General features: G+C 49.7%; 1 protein-coding gene across 1 annotated transcript; it reads right to left on the bottom strand.

The window, feature by feature from the left end:
- LOC310634694 (DLA class II histocompatibility antigen, DR-1 beta chain-like) lies at positions 1–15518 on the bottom strand (the record flags this gene model as incomplete). The annotated part of the gene is made up of 6 exons (XM_083353228.1): positions 15424–15518; positions 13019–13291; positions 10762–11043; positions 10482–10595; positions 10220–10243; positions 1–215 (listed from the first exon to the last, which is right to left on the bottom strand). Exons 1-6 carry the CDS (start codon positions 15506–15508, stop codon positions 1–3), a joined length of 993 nt encoding a protein of 330 aa, XP_083209354.1. The 5' UTR covers positions 15509–15518.
- Between the last annotated feature and the right edge of the window lie 3457 nt (positions 15519–18975).

Raw genomic sequence — 18975 nt, 5'->3', positions numbered from 1 at the left:
CTATAGAGTTCCCCCCCTGCTCAGAAAAGGGTTCGAGCGATTCTGCGGCCGGTGGCTTTGATCTTTGGGAAGGGGGCGCAGATGTCCGTCTCTCTGGGCCGGGGGCTCCTGGGCGGGGGGCCCGGGGGGGCGTCTTCCTGGGGGCCCCTTGGGCCGGAGCAGGAAGTCCAGGCTGAAACCGTTCCTGGCATAGAAGACGTTGGCTAAGACCAGCTCTGCGGGAGAGAGGGGGGGAATCAATGGGGGGAGCCCCCCCAGGAAGGCCCTGCCCTCCTCCCCCAAACCCCTTTTGTTTTATTCTATTCTTCAATCTATTTATTCTATTCTATTCTTCAATCTATTATATTCTATCCTATCCTACCCAATCTTATCCTATCCTATATTCTATTCTATTCTATTCTACTTTCTACTCTAGTCTATTCTTCAATCAATTTATTCTATTCTATTCTATCTGTCAATCAATCAATTTGTTCTATTCTATTTTTCAATAAATTTATCCTATCCTATCCTATCCTATCCTATCCTATCCTATCCTATCCTATCCTATCCTATCCTATCCTATCCTATCCTATCCTACCCTATCCTGGATTCTATTCTATTCTATTCTATTCTATTCTATTCTATTCTATTCTATTCTATTCTATTCTATTCTATTCTATTCTATTCTATTCTACAGTATTCTATTCTATTCTATTCTATTCTATTCTATTCTATTCTATTCTATTCTATTCTATTCTATTCTATTCTATTCTATTCTATTCTATTCTATTATAATATTATTTAATTCTATTCCATTCTATCTATTCTATTCTTCAATCTATTCTATCCTATCCTATTCTATTCTTCAATCAATTTATCCTATCCTATCCTATCCTATCCTGAAAGGGACGTGGTGGCTCAGTGGGTTAGAACGCTGAGCTTGTCGATCAGAAGATCGGCAGTTTGGCGGGTCGAATCCAGAGTGCCGCGTAGCAGAGTGAGCGCCTGTTAGTCCTCCCAGCTTCTGCCAACCTAGCAGTTCGAAAGCACGTAAAAACGCAAGTAGAAAAATAGGGACCACTCCGGTGGGAAGGTAACAGCGTTCCGTGCGCCTTTGGCGTCTAGTCATGCCGGCCACATGACCACGGAGACGTCCTCGGACAAGCGCTGGCTCTTTGGCTTTTCAGTCAATCAATTTGTTCTATTCTATTCTTCAATCAATTTATCCTATCCTATCCTATCCTAGATTCGATTCTATTATTCTATTCTATTCTATTCTATTCTATTCTATTCTATTCTATTCTATTCTATTCTATTCTATTCTATTCTATTCTATTCTATATTCTATTCTATATTCTATTCTATATTCTATTCTATATTCTATTCTATTCTATCCTATCCTATCCTATTCTATCCTATCCTATCCTATCCTATCCTATCCTATCCTATCCTATCCTATCCTATCCTATCCTATCCTATCCTATCCTAGTTCATACAAATAGCCCTCAATTTACAACCTCAATGGAACCCAACATTTCGGTCGCTAGTTAAGTGAATTTAAGTCCCATTTTATGATCTTTTCGGCCACAGTCGTTAAGTGAACCTGTGCCATCGTTAAGTGAGTAACATTGTTGTTAAGTGAATCCGGCTTCCCCAGGGAGGTTTGCTTGTCAGAAGGTGGCAAATGGGGGTCAGACGAAGCCCCCGGGACTCTGCCACCGTCATAAATACCAGTCAGTTGCCAGGCGTCTGAATTTTGATCATGCGCTGACCACGGGGAGGCTGCGACGGTCGTTAAGTGTGAAAAACGGTTGTAAGTCACTTCTTTTGTGCCCGAGTTCTTTTTGGCCCCAAATTTCAAAAATCTGTGGTATGCACAGCAAGGAGGTTTTGTTCAGGCACATTTTTTTTTAAAAAAAGGAGCAATTAACGAATATTAAAAGAGACATTTATCACTTGAGGAGAAACTCTCAGGGCAGGAGGGGTCCCCCCACCGCACCACAGTTGTGTACACACAAATCCACACAAAGGGGGTCCCAGATCCAGGCAGCCTCTGATCAGAGCAGAACTCCTCTCCTCTTTTCATGTCTCCCCAGCGAGGTTTGGATTTTCTCTTGAGTTCTTCCTGCCCCCCCAGCCCTCAACAACCCCACACACACACACAAACACAGAGAGGACCTTTGTGTGTTTCCCCAACCCCCAACAGCTGGAGAAGTGCTGGAGTTTCGCTTCCCTTCCCCCCCCGGACAGAAGCGCTGGGCTCCCCCGAAGCAGAACCGAGGAACCGGCCCTGATCCAGCAGACAACAAGCCCGGATTCTTCCCCGGGGCAGCTGTCCTGCTCCACCCCATGGCTGAGTCTCCGGGTGGGGCGGCCCCCTCGGTCCCCTGCCTTTCCCCCCCCGAAAGAGGCTGGGGGGCCCCTCCCGACCCCCGAGGAGACCCCGGACAGCCCAGGGAAGAAACGAGGGAGGGCTGGAGAAACGTCCCCGGAGGCCCAAAGGACCCAAAGGCTCCGATTCTCCCCCTTCAGACGTTACGGGGAGACTCGGCTCTCTAAGGGGGGGGCTCTGATGAGTGGGAAAGAGAGGAAAAGGGGGACCAGCACGGAAGGGGAGGGGCTCACTTGCAGTGGGGGGGGACCCTGAGGGCAGACTTGGAGGATGGGTATGGGGAGGGTCTCCCCCCAGAACAGGAGGGGGAATTATGGCAACTTAAGTCCTCTGGAGTCAGGATTGAGTCTTCTGCCCAGGACATGGGGGTGGGAGTGGGGGGGTCCTCAAACTGTGGAAGAAACCTTGTTCAGGTCTTCCCTGCCCAGAGGGAGGGGGCTTCGGGCCCCAAGGCAGGAAGGGCTGTGGGGGGGGCAGTGGGGCCAGGTGGGCAGTCCTGGAAAAGGCCTCTGGGGTGACTGAAGCCCCCCCACCTCCACCCCGGCCTCCAACCGTCTCCTCTGCTGCTTCTTTGAGGGGGGTTCTGTGTGTTTGTGTGTTGTGGGTGCATGTGTGTCCTGAGACAACAATATTTTGGGAGGACCGAGTTTGCCCCATTTTCCCCTCAATGGCCCCCCTGCCCCCCAGGTGGGAAGCTCTCTGCCCTCCCCATATCTCTCAAATGACCCCTTTTCAGGGTCCTTCCCTAAGAGGGGGAGCCATTTTGGGGGGGAGGCCATTTAAAGGCTGTGATGGAACCTGTTGACCGGGGGGGGTCCCCAACTCCCACCAGAGCTTACAGCCTCCCACAGGGGCCCTCGAGGGGCGGGTGAAGGCGGCTTTCCCCTGGTCTGAATGCAGCTGAGGTCAGAGGTCAGGAGGGCCCTTCCCTGGTCATGCGTGTGGTCTGAATGGGGCCACATCTTGACCCCCCCATGTCCTAGAGATAAGGGGAATTGTAGTCCTCACCCTCCCCAATGGAACTCCCCAAAGTTTACCCCTCACCAACCATGGTAACTTGGAGGAGGCAGCTGGATGGGCTGGAGTTCGTCTGGAGGGGGCTTTTCATAGATAGTTGATAGAATGTGAAAGAAGTTGAAAGGGACCTTGGAGATCATCTAGTCCACCCCTTTACCATTTATACCATCAAGCAGGGGAGTCTACACTTCCGGTGGCAACGCCATATATCAACAACAATCGGCTCAAATTATAATTAATGGGGGATTAACAGATGAATTTAAAATTGAAAAAGGTACAAGACGGGGGTGTCCCCTGTCACCGTTACTGTTTGTCTTAACATTGGAGATTTTATTGATTAAAATTCGGGAATCAACTAAAATAAAGGGAATAAAAATAAAGCAGAATGACTATAGGTTAAGAGCATTTGCGGATGACTTGGTTGTTACAGTATCCCAACCGATTCAATCGGTTATAGATTTGACGGAAATCATAATTCAATATGGGAAAGTTTCGGGTTTTAAGGTAAATAATAAGACTAACATATTATCTAAAAATATGACTATGAATGAAAAGGAAATGTTAGAACTGACAGGTTTTGAAATAGTGAAAAAGTTAAAAAGGTTAAGAGCCTTGGTGGAGCAGTGGGCTAATGCCTCCTTAAGTAACACCAGCTGCCTGCAATTAGTGCAGGTTCGAGTCCCACCAGGCTCAAGGTTGACTCAGCCTTCCATCCTTCCCAGGTAGGTAAAATGAGGACCCAGATTGTTGGGGGCAATTAAGCTGACTTTGTAATAATTCCGCTTGGGGTGTGTGTGTGAAAGCCCTAACAAGCAGGCATATACATAGAATGAAGGCTATTGCTAAGCACATTGATTTGTGCTTTAAATTGTAAGCCGCCCTGAGTCTTCGGAGAAGGGCGGGATATAAATGGGATTAAAATAAATAAATAAAAATAAAAAATAAATATTTGGGAGTATATATTACAGCTTCTAATGTGAAATTATATAAGAATAATTATGAGATGTTATGGTTAAAAGTACAAAAGGATTTAAAAATTGGAAAAAATTACAATTATCTTTGTTGGGAAAAATTGCAGCTGTTAAAATGAATGTTTTACCAAAGTTTCTCTTTTTGTTTCAAATGATACCTATTTTGAAAAAGGATGCTAATTTGGATGATTGGCAGAAGGGTATTAATAAATTTATTTGGGCGGGGGAAAAACCGAGAGTTAAACTTAAGATTTTACAAGACGCTCAGGAAAGAGGGGGACTTAAGGTGCCTAATCTGAAACTATATTATGATGCGGTGGTTTTAACACTGGTTAGTGATTGGCTCAATTTAACAAATAAAAGTATACTTTATCTTGAGGGGTGGGACTTATTATATGGGTGGCATGCATATTTGATTTATGATCAAAAAGTTGACAAGGCTTTTAAATCTCATATTTTAAGAAGTGCTTTATTGCGTGTCTGGAAAAAGTATTATTATAAGTTGAATTATAAAATACCAATTTGGGGGATTCCTGGACACGCAATAGAGGGGGTATCTATGGGTGTGAATTTAGATATGATTTCTTATAAGCAATTACTTAGACTGGTAGGGAATGATTGGCAATTAAGGTCGGTAGCTGAGTTAAAACAAGAAAATATCGTACAGTCTTGGTTTCAGTATACCCAATTGCAAGCTAGGTGGAAGTTAGATCAGAAGGTTGGTTTGACACTGATGGATGAAAATTTGGTAAAACAGATTAAAGATCAAACTCGAGCACATATAAAGAGTATTTATAATGCTTTAATTGAATTAGATTCGGAAACGGAATTGGTGAAAGATTGCATGGTAAAGTGGGCTCAAAATATTCAAGAATTGATCCCATTGGATGTTTGGGAGGTAATTTGGGTTAGAAATGTAAGATTTACTCAGGCCCGAAACTTAAGAGAAAATTTTTATAAAATGTTTTATAGATGGCATTTGGATCCTAAAAAGTTGTCTTGTATGTATTCCAACTTACAGTCCAAATGTTGGAGATGTGGTAGTTTGGATGCTACTTACTTTCATATTTGGTGGACTTGTAGAAATATAAAAGCTTTTTGGATTAAAATTTGGTGGAACATCCAAAAGATTTTCAAGAGAAAGATAAAGTTTACTCCACAATTATTTTTATTGGGTGTTATTACAGATGGTGATACTAAAGAAATTAATTTGATGTTGAATTTTATAACAGCTGCGAGGTTATTGGTAGGGCAATATTGGAAGAAGGACTGCCTGCCTACTATAGAGGAGTGGACGCTTAAAGTGTCAAATCTAGTAGAAATGGCTAAGATTTCTGCTTACTTGAAGCATCATTCACAAGAAAGATACATTTCGGTTTGGAGAAGATGGATAGATTATATTCAGAAAAAATATGGGACTAAAAAGTTCCATTTAGCTTATGAGTAAACTTTAGATTGTTATAATTTTTTTTAAGTTCGATATTTTTAGAGTGTTTGTAATCATGTTATAGGCGGGTTAAAGTGTATTATGTATTTGGATACGTAGATAGTTGATCAATGTTAGTTAGTTTATGATTATTATATATTTGTAACCCTGTAATCGGCTTTGGGAAGTGGGGGAGGGGAGGGGGGTTTAGGGGTGGGTTGGGGATGGGATAATATTGTTACTTTTATAAAACTCTTTAATAAAAAAAGCAGGGGAGTCTATACGATGAGAATCTCAGCCCCAAAGAGGGAGGGGGGAGGGAGGGAGGCATTGGAGGGCAAAATGGTGCAGGACCCTCCAGTTGTGAAGGAGAGAAATGGTACAAAGGGCTGGGGGAGTGTAGGAAGAGTCCCCCAATGGCTCCCCACAAGTTTTTAGGGAGGACCGTGGCCAATGGCATCCTGGTCCTCAAAAGGGGGCTTGAGGGGAAGCAGAGGAAAGGGGGCTCTGAGTAGGAGGGGGGTCCTGCCTCAGAGATCAGCTGCTTTAAGTCTTCTTTAGGATTCTCTTTTAAGCCCCTGATTCTAATAGCATACTGCATCTGATGGTACTGGACAAGGCTCAATTCTCCGTCCATTTTATCCCTTATATTTTCATTCTTTAGTACCTTTACTTCTAATATAGAGTTCTTTTGACTAAGATCCTCCACTTTTTCATCCAAACGTTGCACACATTCAGCCACACTTTCGATTGTAGACAAAATGTCTACCCTCATTGCACTAAACATCTCTTCCATCTTCTCCTCCAATTTCTCCAATTTCTCCTCCAGCTTTGCCATCTTATCATCCATCATATCTGACATTACTTGCGATTGCTTTGCAAAGGCATCTTGTAAGTCCTTAAGCATCAATGCCAGAGGAGGTGCAGGAGGAAGCAAAGCTTGCAACGAAGTCTGTTGCACCGGGGAAGTTCCTGCACTCTGAAGAGCTTTAGAAGATTTAGCCGCCATCTTTCCCCACTTTCACTTGTTGCGTACTTTCACTTTAAAGCTATAAAGTCTTGGAGCTGGCTGTGACTGTCTTTGAGCTGCTATTCCACCCTGGCCAGCAGGAGGCGCTGGTGCTGGTGCATTAGCATAACCTGCAGATGACACTGGCCTCCGCATATAAGAACCCGGTGGCAATTGCATGTGGGTTAAATATGGCTGTGTTCTGCCAGGTAGAGGGACTTGCATAGAAGCAATATTAACAGGAGAAGCAATAGTAACAGGAATCCTGGCACCATCAGGGGCTGGAACCTCAGATAATGGCAGAAATCTTGTATCTCTGAGCAAAGACTCCTCCATGGACAGTTGCGAGAGTTCATGTCTTAATGCAGCTTCACCAGTAGATGGTGCTATAACATTTGCTTCAGGCATCACTGTGGCTCTGTATGGCTTTTGGGACAGCCCATAATCATGTGACATAGGAGCCTCCGGTTCCCATTCGTCTTGCATGACACTCAATGATGGGCGTGACTTTGGCTCTGGGGAAGAAGGAGGCAATATGGCTTCTCCTTGTGGGTGTGGCAATATGGCCGGTTCATGCTCATAATTCCTCTCATATTGCTGAACCATTGACACATATTCCTTTGCCTGCTGCAAATGCTTTTCAAAAACCCCAATTTGTTCACAGTAGCCTTGCATAGCCCTATCTCGCATAGTTTGCTTGGGGCTTGAAGGAGCAGAAGGAATTTTCTTCGGCTGAACTTTAGGTTTCGCTCCAAGCCTTTGAAATTCATCTTGAGCCCCTGGAGTGTGAACATTTTCAAAAGCAGCTGCCAGGGAGCTTGGAAAAGTAGAAAAAAGGAGTGACTGACCTTCCATCCTCGACAGGAGCAGGTGCGTCTTCTCCAAGGCATGTGGCTGAAGCTATCGGAGTTCTTAAAGTTGAAGGGAGCTGCCCCACAGAAAGACTCCTTTTCAGCCGTGGCTTCCTTCCTGACATGTTTCAGCAGTTAATCACCGCTGCCTCGCTAGCACTAACTAACTGATAACAGCCGCAGAAACATGCATCTCTAAAAACATAAATCAAACCATCCTCTGCTACCAAAATGTCAAGGTATAAATCACCTTTGTAGAGGGCGAAGGACCGTGCTTCAGAGAATGCATGATATGCATGCAGGAAGGTAATAAAAACACGACGCATAATCTTACTAAATACCTTTTACTTACAAAAATATAAAAACTAAATATATATTATAAAGAGAGCTAGCTGACTACATCCTAACGTAATGGACAGTAACAGCAAAGTGAATAAAACAATAAAGATAAACATTGTGAGAACCTCTTCTACACATGCGCACTAAACAGACTGAAACCATAACATAACTAGTCATATGGGATTCACTATGGTTACCAGATAAATTATCACAACAGGTGCAGAGAGCAGGGGAAATGTACAGTTAGAAATGAACTTTCTGATGAACAAAAAAAAGTGCAGTGACACACACAAAGGAACCTTGTTTGTTTCTGCAACCCCAACAGCTGGAGAAGTGCTGGAGTTTCACTTCCTTCCCCTCCCCATCCCCAGCCTGAAGCGTTGAGCTCCCACGAAGCGAAACCGAGAAACTGGCCCTGATCCAGCAGGCAACAAGCCCAGATTCTTCCCCAGGGCAGCTCAGGGACTATCTGGCTCCGCCCCGTTGCTGAGTCTCTGAGTGGGGCGATGCCTCGGTCCTCTGCCACCCTGAGGGGCTGAGGGGCCCTTCCCGACCCCCGAGGAGACCCCGGACAGCCCAGGGAAGAAACGACGGAGGTCTGGAGAAACATCCCTGGAGGCCCAAAGAATGCAAAGGCTCTGATGCTCCTCCTTCACACGTTACGGGGAGACTCAGCTCTCTAAGGGGTGGGCTCTGATGGGTGGAAAAGAGGGAAGGGAAGAGAGGAAAAGGGGGACCAGCATGGAAGGGGAGGGGCTCAGTTGCATTGGGAGAAAGACCCTGATGGGAGACTTGGAGGAGGGGGATGGGGAGAGTCTTCCCCTCAGAACAGGAGGGGGGAATTATGGACTCAGGATCGAGTCTTCCACCCAGGACATGAAGCGGTGGGGGCCCCTCAAACTGTGGAAGAAACCTTGTTCTCCGGGTCTCTCCTGCCCAGAGGGAGGGGACTTTGGGCCCAAACGCACGAAGGGCTGTGGGGGCAGCAGTGGGGCCAGGTGGGCAGTCCTGGAAAAGGCCTCTGGGGTGATTGAAGCCCCCCACCTCCTCCCCAGCCCCCCACCGCCTCCTCTGCTGCTTCTTGGGGAGGGTTCTCTGTGTGTGTCTGTGTGATGTGGGTGCAGGTGTGTCCTGAGACACCAATATTTTGGGAGAGTTGAGTTTGCCCCATTTTCCCCTTAATGCCCCCCCTGCCCCGAAGCTCCCTGGATCTCCCCATCCTCCTCCCAAGCCCGTTCTGGCTTGGGACCCAAAGCTGTTGGGCTGGCCAATGCAGAGGCAGTGGAGGCCTCAATCTGGGGAGGGGGAGGGGAGAATGGTGGACCCCCTTAAGAGGGGCAGGAAAGAGAAGGAGGAAGAGGAAGGAAGGAGGAATTCCAGGGTTTTCCTACAATGTTTATTCGTTTACAGCAAAGGGAAGGGATTCGGAGAAAGAGTGATGCAGATGAAGCTGCTCTGGATTCAAAGCAGGGAGAGATTTGGGTGTCTGGAATGACAGGCAGGCCCAGAGTCCCCGGGGTCAGTCTAGATTGTCTCCACCCCTCCCTCCCAAGAAAGGGAGGCCCTGAAAGAAAGATGGGGGGCCTCTCAGCAGGAGAAACTCCAGGCTGCCATTGTCCTCCTCTCCCTAATCTAAAATCTTGAGACTCCATTTTTCAGAGGTTGCAAAAAAGCCAGAAATTCATCAGCTACTGAAAAAAAAATTCCTTTTCCATCAAGAAGCAGGAAAGATGGCAGGATTAATTCATGAGGGCTGTAGAGAAAAAGAGAAAAGGAGAAAATGAGAATATAAAGTGAAAATAACTTATTATTCCTCTCTTTTACCAACCCCCCCCACAGACCCACACTGAGGGGGGTGGTTGATAGGCAGGGGCAGAATGAGGGAAAATCTCCCACCCCCACTTCAGGGAGGAAAAGGATGCAAAGGACCAGCAATTCATTTCCCGGGACTTATGGAATTTTCCCCAAATGACTTAATTGCGGCACTTAATCAAAAGAGGAGTCCTCCCCGCCCACCACGTTGGAAAAAACCTGGTCAATATTTTACTATTTGTGGTGTGTTTGTATTTGTTTTTGATTCCAATGCATTTTCAGGTCTCTGTAAGGAAAAGCTGCCCAAAATTTCAACAATTTCTGTTATCCATAGCAAGGAGGTTTTGTTCAGGCACATTTTTTTTAAAAAAGGAACAATTAATGAATGTTAAAGAAACATCTGTAACTTGAGGAGAAACTCACCTGCAGGAGGCTGGATGGGAATTGCTGGAAGGAGAAAAAGAGCCAATCAGAACTCTTCATGGGCTGGAGGACTCAGGGGCTCCCCCTCCCCATCAATAGCCCATAATAGGTTGCAGCATGCTCGCTTATACAGCAGACCCTCAAAGAACAGAATTTCCCAAGCAAATGTCCAAGGGGGGCTCCTTGATTTCTGCTAAGCTTGCTGAGAGCCCCCCCTGGATGGTCCCCTCCCCACAACCTCTCATCCAGCCCCCAGACTCACCTTTCTTGCTCTTCAGGTAGAGGGAGAGCCCCGTGGCAAAGAAGATCACCCCGATCAGGGCCCCCATAATCCCCGTCCAGAGTTTGCTCCTGGCCGAGTTGGAGGATCGGGGCTCTGGGGAAGGAGAAGGAGCCTCCCCTGAGCAGGAGGATCAGGGCCAGCTTCCCACCCCCAGGAAGGTCCAACCTGGCTTCCCCCACAGGGAGGGCCTCTCTCCCCCTCTCAGGGAAGGAGGGGGTCCCCAGAGCAGGAGGGGAGGGAGGGGAGGGGAGGGGCTCACCCCACTGGACGGTGATGGGGGCCTCCAGGCTGGCGTGCCCCACCTGGCAGGTGTAGACGTCCCCCCACTGGGGCTGGGTCTCCAGCATCACCTGGAGCTGGTAGGTCCAGTCTCCGTTCTGGAGCTCCTCCCCGAAGGCCACGCCCTCCTCCTCCGGCCGCCCGTTCTTCAGCCAGCGGACCTGGATCTCCACGGGGTAGAAGCCCCTCGCGGTGCAGAGGAGGATGGTGTGGGGGGAAGCCGTGTCCAGCTTGGTGGAGGAGATGGAGACGGTGGGCTTGGCTGGAGGGGAGGAGGGGGAGGAGGGAGGGGGGGGAGACACAGGAGGGAACAGAACAAAGCAAATTGCAGCAAGAAATTAATTAAATTATCACTTGATTTTACTGATTCCTGCCTTTTAAATATTAAATTATATATACTCTTTTGGTGGTTTTATATTTTATGTGTGTGCCATGCAAAGTCCCTCTGTGTGTGAGAGAGATGGTTTTAAAACTTGATACGGGAGGAATAAAACACTCAGATATTTTCAAAGCCACCTTACAAGGAATCTACTTCTTTCAGATGGGAAAGAATAAAGAAGAAAATCTATAGGAAGCTACCTGAATGGCTTTCAACAATGGAAGCTTTTGCTTACCCAAATTTAATTCATTATGACAAAGCCGTTGACTTAGAAAGATATCTTGGATAACGGAGGGAAATTGAAAGATAGAGAAGATTTACAACGAGAAGGTATTGATTTAGCATGGGGGCCATATTTGCACATTCAAAAGAGATAAAGAGAACAGGATTCCATAAAGAACAGACAGAATTCAATCAAACATTGTTAAAAAGAAATGAAAACTTGATTAGGAAACTCTATAGATTTCTGCTCAATTTAAAGATGGAAGAAGAACAAGTAAAAGAAACAATGATAACATGGACAAAAAACTTTGGATATTCTACAGACTTGGAAGACTGGCAGAAACTATGGGATAGAAATATCAGATCGACTAAAGCAATCTCAGATAAAGAAAACTTGCATAAAATGTTTTACAGATGGCATATGACACCAGTAAGATTACCGAAAATGTTTAAAAACACAGTTTGGGGTTAAAACACAGACATGGTTGGAAAAGATGACTAAAGACAGAATTTAAGCCAGAATTGGTTTTGTTAGGAATATTAGGACCTAATTATGAGAAGGAGAATGAATATTTAATATTGCATGTTCTGACAGCAGTGAGAATAGCATTTGCCCAATGCTGGAAAAATGAAAACTTATCAACTGAAGAGGTTTTAACTAAGAAAATCTTAGAATGTGGAGAAATGGATAGATTGACGTTAGACATTAAAGAGAAAGAAGATTCAGTTTATTATAGAACATGGGATCATTTTTACCAACGGTTAGGAAAATGAACTAGCGAGAAATGAATGTGATATGTTATTTTGAATATATATTAGTAGGAAGAATGAAATGTATTGGGTAACTGATACTGTTTTTGATTTATTATTTATTACATTCTCTACAGATATCTATTACTGTATTAACTATTTTTAATTGAACGTATGTACCAGGACAACAGCCTGTTTGCTAAAGATAGAAAATGTTATTGGGGGATAATCCCAATGTTGATTGCAACCCCTCCCTAAACCCTAATCCCTAACCCCATCCTATTTTATCCCTAACCCTATAAAATTCAATAAAATCCTTTATAAAAAATGTTATTAAGTCAATCAATAAATATTATGGATTTATTCATATAAAATATATTGAAATATTATATAGCATACAGATTATATTGAAATCTATCTACCTACTGGGCAAGAGAGAGACCTTGCTGGATTACTCCCCCCCCCAGAAAAATATAATATTTGGTATAATATTCCGGAAAGAAGTTTTTTGGACCTGGGGAAGAGAAGGAAGATTGTGGGACGATAGGGAAGGAGAGGAATATATTTCTTCCCTCCTTTTGCATGTTTCATTGTCATCCTTGTAGAATTTCTAACATTTAAAGGGTAATTTATTTTTTACACATTTTTATTTAGGGGTGATGTTATAATCCTACCCCCTCCAGACCCCCGCTTTGAGGGAGGGAGGGGGTTAAATTAGGAGGATCAACAAACAGCGATAAATACCAAAGAATAAATTTCCTAGATCGGAGAGCAGAGAATAAATAATGGGCAAATCTTTATCTGGGAGATCCCTAATCAATGAAATGAAACGGGGGGGGGGGAGTCCCTGCATTCCCCCCCATGGAACCCCCCCTCCCCCCCTCACCTCTCCGGCCAATCGCGTGGCCTCTCTGGAGAACCCCGTAGTTGTTTCGGCAGAAGCGATTCACGTGGGCCTTCGCTAATTGCAGGAGATGCTTATCCCTGTTCGCAGCCTCCGCAACCCCCTTCCCGAACTCCGTGACGGCCTCGAACTCCCCGCGGACGCTGTCGAAACGGACGATCTCCTCCCGGTCGTAGATGTACCTGTAGAGGAGCCTCACCTGCTGCGTCCCGTTGAGGAAGCGGCACTCGTACTTGTCCTGCAACAGGAAATGGGCTGCGGGGAGGAGGAGGAGGGGGGTCAGGAGGGACTCCGGCGCCCATGGTCCCCAGCGGCTACTGGAGGAGGGGCCCACGTGGGGAGGGGGAGGGACTGCCGGAAGGCGCCCCCTGGAGGAGGGAGGGGGAACCGTCGGTCCCAGCGAAATTCCCCCTTGGTGGGGGGTCTGGAGGGGGGGGAAATGAGGGAGGGGAGGGAAGAGCTTCCATCTCCCCAGGGTGGGAAAAGGCAGGCAGAAGTTCAGCCGGTCCAGCCCTCCCTCTGTCTGCAGGGAACGCTGGATCCCGGGGGGGGGCTCTTTCCCCCCCCAACCGGCAGGAAGTATAGAGGGAGGGAAGAGACACCCCCCCCCGCTGAGGGAAAATAATATCCAAACTTCTCTCTCCCTCTTCCTTTTGGGAGCACAGTAAGGATACCCACACCCATGCTCCTGGGCTCTCCCCTCCCTTCCAGCCCCACTTTCTCTCCCCCTCCCATCTTAAGCCCCACAAGCTGCCTTTGGATGCTTTTCTAGGCCTCCTTTCTGTCCCCCTCACAAATAGACCCCCCCTGCAGCCCCCCAAGGCCACCTGAAAGGGAGGGGCTCCAGCCCCCTTCACTTAAGGGGGGGTTGGAGGAGCAACTCAGACCCCCCCAATATCCCTCCCAAGAGAAGCGGAGAAGGGGAGGGAGGGGAAGATTTTCAGTCTTGGGGGCTGCAACTTCAGGGGGGTCTTCAGGATGTGTGTGGACTTCATTTTGTGCCCCCCCCATGACTCTCCACCGCAGTCTCCCTTTCTCTTTCTGCCTGCAGGGGTGGACTAGATGCCCCTTTAAGCTCCCTTAAGACCCCCATCAGGAGTCCAGGCTGGGTCTGGGGAGACTTCGGAAGGGCCGAGGGGAGCCGGGGGTCTCTCCGGAGAGTCTCCCCCTCCGGGTCTCGCTTGGCCCAAAGGGGCTTTTCCCAAAGGGAGCAGGAATTTCCTGGTTTTTCCCTTGAAGACGTTTCGCTTCTCATCCCAGAAGCTTCTTCAGTTCTGACTGAATGTTGGAGGATGGGAAGACTGATATTCTTTGGGGTCCTTTTGAAAGTCGGTCCCTGGTTCTCTGAGGGGCCTCGAGGAGCCCCAGGGATTTATCTGGGCCCTCTGGGTCCCCTGAATTGGGGGGACAAAGGGGTGGGGAGCCTTCCTGGGGCTGCTGAAAGGACCCTGTTGGAGGCAGGAGATGGGGGGTCCTTTCCCTCCCCCCTGTTGAAGGGAGGGCTGCTCAGGTGTGACCTAGATGGCCTGGGGGGGCTGGGGATCCTGGGGAGAAGGGAACCCCCAAATTCCCTAGATATCCCCCAAATTTTCTCCCCCCTCGCAACTTCCCTCCTACTGGCTGCCTTTGCCTGATTTGGGGGTTCAGCCCTCTTTCCTGTCCCCCTGCAGTCCCCCCAAAACTATCTGAAAGGGAGGGGCTCCAGCCCCCTTCCCTAAAGGGATAGTTTTGGGGAGCCAATTTAGGGGAGCTATTCAGACGCCCCCCCGAATATCCTCCCTCAGTTCCCCCCTCCCCTCCAGGTCCCGATTCAGCAATGGGGGATTATGGGGTGGGGGGTTCTGGGTCTCCTCCCCAAATTCAGAGTCTCCCCCCAGAAGGAATCCAAGCTCAACTCTTCCTCCGCCTTAAAAAAATGGAGATTCAGAAGAAAAACTGAGGTTGCCAAAAAGCGTCTTTTTGTTATACATTTGCTGATCTTTGTGGATTCGGCTCTGAAAATGCCTCAGTTTCCCCCTTTCGCTTTCGCTTTCCGTCTCCTTCCTCTTTCGGTGCCAGAAACTTCGGGGCTCAGGCGCTAATTAGGGATCCGCAAGGTCCCCCTCCAACCCAGCCACGGGGGGGGGCGAGAGAGGGGCCCCGGCTGCCTCTTATCCCACCTCGGCTGCCTTCCCGCGACCCCCACCCACCTCGCCCGCAAGCAGGGAAGGGGGGCCTCCGTCTCCGTCCTACGGGGGAAAATGCTGAGAGGGAGGGGTGGAGACCACGCGGAGATCCCGCCTCTCTTGCCCTAGACCCCTTTCCCCACTTCTGGGGTCCCAGCCCCATTCATCGCCCCCAGAAACACTGAGGGCCCCTCCCCTCCCCCCGCCGAGCCCCCTCCTTACCGGGGGTCTCCTTCCCCGCTTCGCCTCCGGGGATCCGGGCCAGCGCCCCCACCAGCAACAAAAGGGGGACCCCAACGGAGCCCATGGATGCTCCCCACAAGCGCCCCCAAAGGGAGGGGAGAGAGACGCGGAGGCTCCCAGCCCAGAGGCGGAATCGGGGGGGTCTGGCTTGGGGGGAGGGGCGGTTTCCTCGGACTTCGGGATTGGGAGGGGCCAGGAAAGCGGAGGGACCAATGGGAATTCTCCCTTCTGCAGCGTCATCGGTCTCCGGGCAGAGTCTGCCTGAGTTCATCCACAAGAGGAGATAGTGCGAAGCCGAGAGAGAAGCGGAGAAAGTTGGGGGAGGGGAATCCCTTCAGTCTGGGGGGGCTGCATTTTAGGGGGGCGTTTCCTGCCAGCTCCGGAGGGACCCCCCCTCTGGGATGGAAGGAAAGTAATATCCATGCTTCTCTCTCCCTTTTGGGAGCACAATAAGGATACCCACACCCATGCTCCTGGGCTCTCCCCCCCTTCCAGCCCGTCCTTCCCTTTTCCTCCCCTCGCTCCCATCTTCAGCCCCACAAGCTGCCTCTGGATGCTTTTCGAGGCCTCTTTCCTGTTTCCCCCCCCCCGCCCAAATAGAGCCCCCTGCAGCCCCCCAAGACCGTCTGAAAGGGAGGGGCTCCAGACCCCCTCGCTAAAGGGAGGGTTTTGGGGAGCCAATTTAGGGGAGCTATTCAGACCGCCCCAATATCCTTCCACAACCTTCTTTTTGAAGAGCTCCAGGGATGGAGAACCCCCCCCCCAAATTCCAGGTTCCATTGGTTCTCACGGCTAGGAGATCCCTCCCGATCCCTTCCAGGTCGGATCCCCTTCGGAGGCTCCGGACGGTCCCAACTTCCCTCCCAGGCTGACCGTCACCGACCTTCTCCGGGCTTCGCCTTCGGTCAGCTGCCAGATGATCCCTAGCGAGGCTGCCTCCCCTCCGGGATCTGCCTGTGAGATCCTAAAGGCAGCGAGGAAGATCCCAAGAGCGGGAGTGGGTCTCCACTCGGTCTCCTCCTCCAGGAAGGGCCGCGACTGGATCTGCTTTCCCCCCAAGAAAGCCAGCCGGGACCCCCCTTCCCCCCCCCCGCTCCTTTCCCAGCAGAAGCCCGGAATCCGGGAATCTCCCCCGATGGATCCGCGGCTCTTCCTGGCTCAGCCCGGCCCGATCCTCCGCTTCAGGCGCAGCTTTTCCTCCCGAGGGGAAGTTCTGAGTGGGTTTTCCTCCACAACCCTCTCCGGCTTCCGTGTGTGTTCGTGCAAAGCTTCTTTTGAACAGAAATATCTCAGCTTTTCCCGCCTTCCCAGATTTCTCCTCTTAATTCGGAATAAACATTAACGAACTCCCTGACACGAAGACTTTGAGGAAAGAGAAGGTGGATTATTCAAGGCCGGTGAAAGGATTTCAGCTCAATCAATTTTGCCAATAATTTACATTGTGAGCAGGATAGAGGCTCAGTTCCTGCCCTTGGCTGCGTGCCAATGAATTCAACCTTTTGACTGGCAGGAAGGGAATTTTAGGGGAAAAGGAATCAGCCCCGGGACTCGGTCCTCAGGATCAAGAGACTCGGAAGTTAACTCCGTTCTTCCGGATGGGAGTGGAAGGAAACGTTTTGCCCAAAGAGGAGAAGAAAAAAATCCACCCCCGTGGACGTGGACAGGATGGATGAGAGGATCTGATCGGAGTTTCTTCCTTGGAAAAGTTCTCAGCGTTGAAGGAGGAGGGATGGACGGGGAGTTTATTGCAGGAAACGATGAATTTGGAATTTATAACGTCCTGCAATTTGAATAGAAATTCTGTGGACTTCGGGAATCCCTCGCCTTCAAGTATTGGATTACAGGCTTCACCATTAATGTCTGAAAACCTTTCTCTGCCCCCCCACAACTATCCCCCCCCAAATAAAAGACTTCCTGTTTCTTCTCTTTCCTTACATCAATAGAAAACATTTTTTTTCTAGTCTTCTGCGGAGATTCGGGTTGTGGCGAGTTACGCAAAGGCGGGTCAGGCAGATCCTCAATTCCCGACTCTCTTCAAAAGAGCTTTGGGGGGGGGGTCCAGAGGGGCCCTGAATCCTTTCCTGGAATGGGGGGAGGGGGCTGGAGGGGGTCAAACTCTCCCCCCCCCGGCCCAGCACCAGCCCCGGCAGGCCAGAGCCGGGTTCCTCCCCCCCCCCCGCAGCCGAAGGAGGCGGCAGAGTCCGAATCTGCCCCCCCCCAGTTGTGTATCTGGACACAGCCAGTCGCACAAAGTCTGTCCCGGATCCAGGCAGCCTCTGGGGGGGGCATCGCTCATCTGACCCAGGCAGAACCTCTGGGCTCCTTTCATGCTTCCCCCCCCCCCAGCAAATATTGTGAATTTCCCAGAGTTCTCCCTGCCACTCCCAGCCCCCCACAAACACGCACACACAAACACAGCAACTCCTTTCCACAAACTCCGAAGAGGCGCTTGAGTGCCGCTTCCTCCCCCCCATCCCCGGCCTGAAGCGCTGGGCTCCCCCGAAGCGGACCCGAGAAAGCGACCCTGATCCAGCAGGCAACAAGCCCGGGGCAGCTGTCCTGCTCCACCCCATGGCTGAGTCTCCGGGTGGGGCGGCCCCCTCGGTCCCCTGCCTTTCCCCCCCAGGAAGAGGCTGGGGGGACCCTCCCGACCCCCAAGGAGACCCCGGACAGCCCAGGGAAGAAACGATGGAGGGCTGGAGAAACGTCCCCGGAGGCCCAAAGGACCCAAAGGCTCCGATTCTCCCCTTCAGACGTTACAGGGAGACTCAGCTCTGGGGGGGGGCACTGATGGGTGGGAGAGGAAAAGGAGGACCAGGATGGAAGGGGAGGGGCTCAGTTGCAGTGGGGGGGATCCTGAGGGCAGACTTGGAGGAGGGGGATGGGGAGGGTCCCCCCCTCAGAGCAGGAGGGGGAACTATGGCAACTTTACCTCCTCTGGAGTCAGGATTGAGTCTTCCGCCCTGGACATGAAGGGGGCCTGGGGGGCCCTCAAACTGTGGAAGAAACCTTGTTCTCTGGGTCTCCCCTGCCCAGAGGGAGGGGGCTTCAGGCCCAAAGGCAGGAAGGGCTGTGGGGCAGCAGTGGGGCCAGGTGGGCAGTCCTCGAAAAGTCCTATGGGGTGACTGAAGCCCCCCCACACCTACTTCCACCTCCTCTGCTGCTTCTTTGAGGGGGGTCTGTGTGTGTGTGTGTGTGTGTTGTGGGTGCAGGTGTGTGCTGAGACACCAATATTTTGGGAGAGTTGAGTTTGCCCCATTTTCCCCTCGCCCCCCCCCCCCGCCCACCAGACGGGAAGCTCTCTGCCCTCCCCACATCTGTGAAATCACCCCTTTTCACCGTCCTTCCCTAAGAGGAGGAGCCATTTATTTGGGGGGAAAGAGGCTATTGAAAGGCTGTGACAGAAGCTGCTGACTGGGGGGGTTCCCCACAACTCCCAAAGCCCCCCAGAGCCAACAGCCTCCCACAGGGGAGTTCTAGTCCTCGCCCTGCCCAGCAGCTGGATGGGTTGGACTTCATCTGGAGGCGGCT

Source organism: Vipera ursinii (genome assembly GCF_947247035.1).
Source record: "Vipera ursinii genome assembly, chromosome: 2".
Classification (NCBI taxonomy): domain Eukaryota; kingdom Metazoa; phylum Chordata; class Lepidosauria; order Squamata; family Viperidae; genus Vipera; species Vipera ursinii.
Note: the sequence above shows the minus strand (reverse complement) of the source record. Positions and strands in the feature narration are given on the sequence as shown.